General features: G+C 44.4%; 1 protein-coding gene across 1 annotated transcript in view; it reads right to left on the bottom strand.

Annotated features, from left to right (window-relative positions):
• The window catches only part of Arl8b (ADP ribosylation factor like GTPase 8B), a 43,250-nt gene extending 34,036 nt beyond the window's left edge, over positions 1-9,214 (bottom strand). Inside the window, exon 1 of the mRNA XM_031382826.1 lies at positions 8,888-9,214. Coding sequence (XP_031238686.1) covers positions 8,888-9,010 — 123 coding nt within the window. The 5' untranslated portion in view covers positions 9,011-9,214. The remainder of the gene's footprint in view (positions 1-8,887) is intronic.
• Between the last annotated feature and the right edge of the window lie 284 nt (positions 9,215-9,498).

Genomic DNA, 9,498 nt, shown 5'->3' with positions numbered 1-9,498 from the left:
AAAAAAAAAAAAAAAAAGAAAGAAAGAAAGCTGAGCAAACCATGCAAACCACCCGTAAATAGCATCCCTCCTTGGCTTCTGCTTCAGCTCCTGCCCTGACTCCCTCAGAGATGAGCTGTTACCTTGAAGTGTAAGAATAAATAAGGGGCTGGTGAGAAGATGGTTTAGCGGGTAAGAGCACGGACTGCTCTCCCGAAGGTCCTGAGTTCAAGTCCCAGCAACCACATGGTGGCTCACAACCACCTGTAATGAGATCTGACGCCCTCTTCTGGTGTGTCTGAAGACAGCTACAGTGTACTTATTTAGAAGCTAGTGGCGCTAACCAGAGGGAGCAGAGGTCCTAAAGTCAATTCCCAACAACCAGATGAAGGCTCACAACTATCTGTACAGCTACAGTGTGTACTCATATACATAAAATAAATAAACAAATCTTTTTAAAAAAGAATAAATAAACCCTTGCTTCCCCAACTTGCTTTTGGTCCTGGTTTTTATCACTATATCAATAGAAAGCAAACTAAGATAGGGGATAGAAGGCTTGCAAACAACAGTACAGCAGAAGGCAGGCCTTAAACTAGGGAGTACAGCTGGCTCTCCATCCCTAAACTCTATCTTTCAAACTCACATAGTTACTTAAATATAGTTCAAATAAACTCAACCACATAGAACTCATATGCTACTAAATTTAGCCTCATAGTAACACTTTGTATATGCTAAATTAACTGTTACTAAATAAATCGGTACAAAAATATTTTTAGAATCATTCTACAAACACATGATTTCATTTCTAATCCAGCTTAGGAGGAAAAAAAAGTCCATTTCTGGGGCGGGGGCGGGGGGAGGGTGCGGCGGGAGGGGAAGGCTACTTCTTAGATACCTGAGCCTACAATTATTTTGCCAGTATAGTTCTAAAGACATATTTATAGGCACATTGTTCTACAGTATTGTGGACTGAACCAGTCTTGGACAGCCAGCATGTCAAGTCTATCAATGAGCTATAGCACCAGCCGCTTGGAGATTACTGAGTAATCTCTAAAGTTCTATTAATTTTTAAAACTTATGAGTGTTTTTTTCTCGATATGAGAAAAGATTATCATTCTGGGGACTAGAGAACTGGCTGCTCTTCCACAGGTCCTAAATTCAATTCCCACCAACCACATGGTTGCCCACAACCATCTGTAATGGCTTCCAATGCCCTCTTCTGGTGTGTGTGAAGAAAGACAGTGTATTCACATACATAAAATTAATAGAAAGTCTAAAGGGAAGAAAAGAAGGAATATCGTTCTGGGGCTGTAAAACGGCTTGGCAGACAAAGGTACTTAGCACCAAGCTGATGACCTGAGTTTGATCCCCAGGATGCACACTGTCAAAGGAGGTCACTAGCTCCAAGGGGCAGTCCTTTGACCTCCACACATATACACACAGGAGAGATAATAGAATAATAAAAAAGAAAATCATTCTAGTGTATTAAACTCAACAAACTACGAACTAGATCCTAGTCCTAGAGCCAGTATCTAATTAAAGCAGCAGAGGGACCTTTAAGAAAAATAGCATCTTAGAGCTTGAGGCTTGTCGTTGGGCCTCTGAAGCCACTAAGTCAAACTGTCAAACTTAGAACACCTAAGGCCAGCCTGGGGGTGGGAGTCACACCTTCAATCTCAAGGCGTAACATGGCCAGGAGGATCTCTGAGTTCAAGGCCAACCTGGTTTTCAGAGTGAGTTTCCAGGAAATCCAGGGCTACACTGAGAAACCCTATCTCGAAAGACAAAAACAAAAACACAAAAACCTTCAACTCGTTTACCTAAAATAGTAGGCAAATGGGTTATATATTTCCCTAGTTTTTCTTAAATATGACTTTCAAGAACAGAAATTAGGGCTGGAGAGATGGCTCAGCCGTTAAAGGCTAGGCTCACAACCAAAAATATAAGAACAGAAATTAACTTTACAATTACAAACAATGTGCCAGAGTTTTCTTAATGATAGTGAGTGGTGAAGTCAGAGGGCAGCTTGCAGGTGTCTGTCCTCTTTCCATCATGTGAGACTTAGGGAAAAAACGATTGTAAGGAAGGGGGCCAGAGGCAGGCAGCATCCCACCACTACGACAAGACCAAAGAGGGAAATAAGGATACATGGAAACACCAGAACTCTAGAACATGTCATCCATGAGGAACTGTACAGCAGCCCCCTAGGAGGCTACGAGGATGGGCTGTATAAATTACGGTCTGCCTGTAAGACTCACAGAAAAGATCAAGAAAAAAGCTGCCTAGAGTCCCAGCGCTAGCAGCTCCTGACACATGTGCTTTAGGCTCTGCCTCAACACCAACCAATGGCACAGCAGTTTCTAAATGCTGCCATTTAGTGCAAGAGTTGTTTGCCTTGCACATAGCGAATGGCCATTGCTCCCTGATGCCCGACTTTACATAGAGAAGTATCTATTCAGAAGAGCTCACCATTGGAATACACTTTCTAGAATGTAATTTGGCCACATGACAACTCCAGAACTCACCCACAAGAAATGCAGGTCAGACTGAGGTAAACTGGCAAAACCCTGGAATCCACTCATGTTCCGTGATGAGGAAATGACCAAATGCACAAAGTGTGAAGCTACAATGAACTTTTTTATAGCACAAACTGCTATATTCTGGCCCTTACCAGGGAACCACCTCCTATTACTGCTGTGCCTTTCCCTGATGGCAGGCCTCCTGCAAGCCCTGAAGTGTGTTGACTGCAATTATATCAAGAGTGCAGGTGTTTGTGAGCATGGTGAAGCAATCTACGGGTACAAAGGGCTACCAGTTCCTGGGGACAGTCACTGAAGGTGGTGAAGTAGGCGGTGGCTTCCATGGTAAGAGAGACACTTTTCCTTATCCTTCCTGCAGCAAATGCAAAAGTGGATTTTACATGCTACAGTGACATATTTTTCTGTGACAAACTAGCCTTTTCTTGCCTTGTTCTAGTTAATGCTGTTTGTTGATGGGCCCCTAGCCCTGAAGCATTCTATCAGCAGTCAATGACTGAACCGTACCTCGTGCCCTATAGCCTGCTTTAGAAATTCCTTTAGTTCTAATTCTGTGCATGCATCTACATGTGTCAAGGTATATGTGTACACATGACCATGCAAGTGCCCCAGGAGGCAAGAGAGATCAGATCCCCTGAAATCAGAGTTATAAGCAGTTCTGAAGTGCCTGATGTGGGTGCTGAGAACTGAACTCGTGTCTTCTGCAAGAGCTGTACACTCTAGCCTTTGAGCCATCTCTCCATTCCGTACATCCTGATTTTTATATGTATTTATCTGCAACTGAAAAAAAAAAGGAGGATGGACTACACTTACACAGTCTGCTTTTAAGACTAGGGAACTTTTCTATAACACATTCTGCTGTATTCTGGCCCTAGACTGCTCCTGTACCAGGGTGAGCAAGCATGAGACAGTGTCCCTGGGGAAATCAGAGGGCAACTTGTAGGACCGGGTCTCTTTCGGTATGTGGGTCTCAGGGATGGAACTCAAGCTTGGTGGCACGTGCTATCTGGTGAGCACTCTTGCCTGCCCAAAACTTCTTAAAAGGAATTTGGATCCACACTTGAAAATAAGACAAAAATGCTTTGAAACACTGACGTGAGTTCACCTAGATGACAGAAATACGAGTGATTTCTTCCATATCTCTTCCACATAGGCCTTCAAATTCCAAGCAGCCTACATCAGCCTCATATAGATACAGGGTTGCAGCGCTAGATGGCTTTACGGCTACAGGATATGATTACAGGATATGCAATCATCAAGACCAGTGTTCAGACCCCTGGAAGAAGCCTGGGGCCCCACTCACTGGCAAACACTTGTGCATATAACCAAACACTGATATGTAGGCACAGTCCTCTCTGCCTCCAAATTCAGTGATAATCTGGGAGAAACTGGAAAGTTCACTAAGTTGCCAAATAGTCTTTCAACACCATCATCTAAAATGGATTTTAATGAGAACATCAGGTTTTCATGATTCTTAGATTACACAGAACAATACTGCAAGAACTGACTGAAGCAAAGAACCCAGAAGAGCTACTCCATGGCAGAATGCCTGGGCTCCTTACCTTTGAACCTAAGACATCCAGAAGGCTACCCTCTACACTGGAGTTTTGGATTTGTTTAACATCTAAACTTAAGACAGTACATTTAAAAACAAAACTGGTTTTGCCATTATTACCCCAAGTTAAAATAAACCATTTTACAAAATTCAAAATTAAAACCAAGTATGATTCTATAGATCTGTACCTCAAAACCCAGGAAGCAGAAGGGTTACTACAAGTTTGAGGCTAGCCTAGGCTATGAGGGAGTCAAGATTGGCCTGAGATACAGTGTCACCTTGTCTATAAAAAATAACTTAAAATGAGTCTGCTTTGGAATGTTAAAGATAACTCAGGAACAATGTGTATTATTAGCTAGCTATGTAAAATGTCCATGACTGTCCACTGTTCCCACCTTTCCTGAAAAATCACTTTCTCCTAGTTTATGTCACTACATGATGCCTTGTTTAGGGGTTGGGGATGTGGTCAACTGTTGAGTACCATCCAGCACTGCACAACCCCCTGGTTCAGCCGTTAGCATCACCATATAAACAATATATAAAATCAGCACAGGAAATCAACATTTCCCTCTACTTTATATAGAGATACTTTTTAATTATGTGTATGTGTCTGTGTAGAGATGTAACACAATCATGCATAACTCTTTCAGTTAACCACAATTAGCAGAACCATACACAATTTTTATGACATCCACTTTTAAACTATATAATGTATTTCTGTAAGTCAAGGGGTTCTCAGAGGCCTCTGGAGCTGGAGTTATAAGCAACTGTGAGGTCCCTAACATGGGTGCTGGGATTGTATAAGTCCTCTGGAAGAGCAGCAATGGCTGAGCCATCTTTCCAGTCCCAGAAAAAGATCTGTAAAGGATATAGATCTCCCAGTTCTCCGCTCTACAGTTCTAAGATAGACTTAAAGAGGCAGATGAGAATAGTAAAAACTGGGCTGGTGAGATCCCTCAGCAGGTAAGAGCACTTCAGAAGGACCTGAGTTCAAATCCCAGCAAACCACATGGCGGCTCACAACAACCCGTAATGAGATCTGACGCCCTCTTCTGGTGTGTCTGAAGTCAGCTACAGTGTACTAATGTATAATAATAAATCTTTGGGCCAGAGCAAACAGGGACTGAGGGAGTGGGTTTGACCGGAGTGAGCGGGGTTGACAGGAGCGAGCAGAGGTCCTAAAAATTCAATCTCCAACAACCAGATGAAGGCTCACAACCATCTGTACAGCTACAGTATATTCACATACATAAAAATAAATAAATAAATAAATAAATCTTAGAGAGAGAGGAAATAGTAAAAAATACATTGGCCAGAGCCCTAATTCTATTCTGGCTACCTGTCAGCTTTGTCACTAGAACCCTTGGCCTATGTGGCACATCGATAAAATGAAGGTAAAATCATATGATTTAAAGATACTACAAGTTCGCCGGGAGGTGGTGGTGTACACCTTTAATCCCAGCACTTGGGAGGCAGAGGCAGGTAGATTTCTGAGTTCAAGGCCAGCCTGGTCTACAGAGTGAGTTCCAGGGTCAGCCAAGGCTACAGAGAGAAACCCTGTCTTGAAAACACAACAACAACAAAAAAAAGATGCTACAAGTTCTTGAACATCTAAGGTGGCTGTGGTGTTATAGGTCTGTAGTACTAGTAGGCCAGAGGCTGAGAAACAAGAACCCCCAATCTGAGGCCAGCCTGAGCTATATAACCAGAACTTATCTCAAAACAAAACACACTAGATTTAGGCTTCTTCCATCTTGCCAAGTATCTTTTCTTAATTTTCAGCAGTAGTAAACTTATCCATGGATTAACTTTTTCAATTAATCACAATTTGAAGAATTACAATTTTATAATACTATCCATTTTAAAGATACATTAATGCATACAAGAGTTTACCCTATAATAATTTACCAAGTTCAATTACATATTTCTTAGTAACCATGCTATGACCCATCTAAGTGTCCCAGTAAATGATTACTCAACAAAACATTAGATTACACATATAGGACACATGACTGATTACATGACTGCACCAACACTAACACAGTAACAGGACATTATTTTATTTCTATCGCATATCAGAAAATTAAAGTCTAGGCGTGTTTCTTTCAATAACTTCAGAACAAATGACAATACTCTGCACCTCATGTCTCTTAATAAACAAGGTACTATTTCAGGTTTAAAAGCATAAGAGAATCCGAGTATCTCTGCTCTTGAACAGTCCAACATTATAGGACTGGACCAAGCCCCACATGAAAGAAATTAAGCTTCCCAACCTTTGTAAACTAGGTGACATTAATTCATTAAATCGTCCTCCAATGTTTAGGTAGATGAAGGGGCATTAATGTTTATATTCCCTCCCTCCACCTGGGAGAGCTGAGAGGGGGGATCTCCACGTGTTTGCGCTGAGAGGGGGGATCTCCACGTGTTTGCCAACGGGAGCTGGGAGTTCAATGACAGAGGACCACAGAGAGAAACTGTCTCAAGAGAGCAAAGACTAGATGAAAGGGAGAAACAAGTTAACTAGTAAACTAAAGAGCCAGCCTCTTTCTCAGCATTTTAAACCCCACCACCAACTTACAGTCTAGCCTTTGTTCTCCCCCTAAATTATTTTTGCTCCGTGTGTGTATTGAGTTGGGGTTCCTTGCTGTGTAGCCCTGCCTGGCCTGGTACTTGTTATGAAGATGTAGATCAAGCTGACCCTCAAACTTGTAACTGCCATTCTGCCTCAGCCTCTTAAAGGCTGGAATTACAGGTAAGCAGCACCATGTCTTAGACATTAACATTTTTAACTGACAGACCATAATTATGTATGTGTGCATAGAGGGAGGGGTAGTGTAATATTTTATGATGTACAGAATCTGTAATGATTAAAGTTAAACATAGTCTCTCTTTTTTGTGGGATCTTCTTTTTTAACAGACTACACCATGATTCAAAAAGAACAGTCTACTATTGATAACAGAAGGTCACTAACTTCGACAGCACTGCTGACATTTGACAGTTGTTAAAAAGAATGTAATCCCAGCCAGGGCTATACAGAGAAACTCTGACTCGAAAAACCAAAAAGAATCTAATCCAAAAGGAAGAGGGGCTTAAGGTGCTTCCTTCCCACAAGCCATAAATCTGCAACTGCAGACCACGCTGGCCTGAGAGTCCAAGGAGTCGAGCTCAACTCAGTCCTTTCTCAATGTCGGGTGGTACAGTCACTACAGACCTCTATTTGTTAACACCTCCCTACTCCTCCAGGTTAGACCTTAGAGCAACTCTTTAAGGAATCTATTGTTATCTGCATTTCATAGATAAGAAAACCGAGATTGGACTCAACCAGATCCACGGCTGCTAAGTGGCAGATCCAGATTGCCAATCCAGGACTACGTAGCATAAAAGTTCAGGCTTGTTGTATCAAGCTACACTGTCTAGTGACAATATAGGCATGAAAGTAAGCAGTACATCTCTGGAATTCTACTCATTGGTGCAGGTTCTTGCATTAACTCCTCCTCCACAGCAAATACAACTGACCATACCAAAACACCCACGTGTACCAATTCGATCTTGTCCAAGGGACAGGATTTCCAAGGAAACTCCAATTCTTATCTAGGGTAACAGAAAATGAACAGCTTGAAGGCTGTAGAAAAGTTCTAGTATGAAAGAAAGCCTAAAATCTGTCCTGCCTTATTCTCTTGGGGGCAATACAGAAAGAGCCCAACATGAAGCATGGGAATTTTCCTTATAGCCAGCCATCTTCGAAAGAAATTTGAGTCTCTGCTCCTCTCTTTCACGCCTGTTGCTCTATAACTGCAGGGACTGAGTCACAAGTTACCTAGTTTCTCCCATGGCAGGGTGTAGCCAAACCAGTCTGGCAGCTCAGCTGTCTCCTGTGTGAAGATTGCAACAATCCTCTTGTAGGTCTGAGAACTTCTCATCAGAACAATTGTAAAACTCAACAATTGTAAAGTTGAAGGACAGCCCTAAGACTGTGCAATGACTTCTTGGCTCCAAAGACTGACATTCACTCCATGCCTTTCCCAACCAATCAAAGAACGCAAAACTCAACAACCAGTCTCCCACTAAATTAACCACATTATATTTACCAGGCAACTTCCCTGAGCCTGCATAAGCTACGTCCCAATCCAAACAAATGCCTTCCCTAGGAGGTAAAAGAAAATCTCTCTAAAAGCCAAACCCTGCAGGATAGTTAACTTTATATGGAATGCGGACCCATCTATCTACCCGCTTAACACAATCAGCTCTGGAGAAACAGAGACTTGCCTCTCCCTTACTCCTTGCCTTAATAAATACCGGGATCTGAATGGTCTCTCTAACAGCTTCCACCAGTAAGCTAGGTCATCATCAGTTTGATCTCCGACGCTCCATGGGCAAGTGACAAAGACCAAGTGAACTGGAGGCGCCAAGGCTCCCCCTTCGCATTCACAGAAGCGCCCACACGGGTTGCCTGCTTTCACAAGGCGGCTCCATGGTCCCAAGTGGAGATTTAGAAGAGGCTTCCCCGTCGCAGGCGTTCTGGAAAAGGCCAGGCTCACCCGTCCGGGTGAGCAAAGTGACAGGTTGGAATTAACCCTTCAGCCTCTACAGCCCCAAAGGCGGCAACGGTGGCAGACTCGGATTAACCCTTTCCGGGCCGCGTTAAAGGCACAGCCCCACCACCACCAAAGCGCATCGTGGAATTGACCCTCTGGCTGCTGACCCTCTCCGGCTACAACCCTCCGAAGCCCAACACACGCAGGATCGCCCGGCCGGGCCTTCGGGGAGGTGACAGGCGCGAGACGCCGGCCAGGCCGCCCGCAGAGGGCTGCTCACCGCGATGACATTGACGAAGGTGGTCTTGCCGGAGTACTGCAGCCCCACGAGCGTCAGTTCCATCTCCTCCTTCCAGAAGAGCGAGCGGAACCAGTCCAGCAGGCGGGAGATGAGCGCCAGCATGGCGGCGGCCGACAGAGAGCGTGGACGGGCGCGGACGACAGCGGACACGGCTTCCCACGAGCGGGTATCGGCCCCGAACCCGCCAACGGCTCTTCGGCGGGCCCCCAGGCGCGACTCCGGCAGACACAGGCAGGCGGCTGCGACGGCCGGAGCCAGGAAGCCCAGCGGGTCATATGACTCGCCCTACCCACCCCCCACGCCTAACCCCGCGCAGGCGCGGAAGCGCACGACAAGAGCGGCGCGGTCCTGTAGACTCCGAGCGCCCGCCGGCGACATCGCCACCTGGGGGTGAGTCCCACGGCACAGACTTCCACCGCCTTGGTGCCAATTCACTTTGTCACATGCCTTTCCTCCTTCATTTTTTGTTTGTTTGTTTGTCTGTTTGTTTTCCAACTTATTGGTTTCCTCAGCCAGACGCATGCAAACAATTTCAGTACTTGAGAGTCGGAGGCAGGAGAATCGGGAGGTCAATAAACAAAAAAAAAAAA

The sequence above is a fragment of the Mastomys coucha genome, unplaced genomic scaffold, assembly GCF_008632895.1.
Source record: "Mastomys coucha isolate ucsf_1 unplaced genomic scaffold, UCSF_Mcou_1 pScaffold20, whole genome shotgun sequence".
Taxonomy (NCBI): domain Eukaryota; kingdom Metazoa; phylum Chordata; class Mammalia; order Rodentia; family Muridae; genus Mastomys; species Mastomys coucha.
The sequence above is the reverse complement of the archived record's forward strand: the minus strand, read 5'-3'. Positions and strand labels throughout refer to the sequence as shown.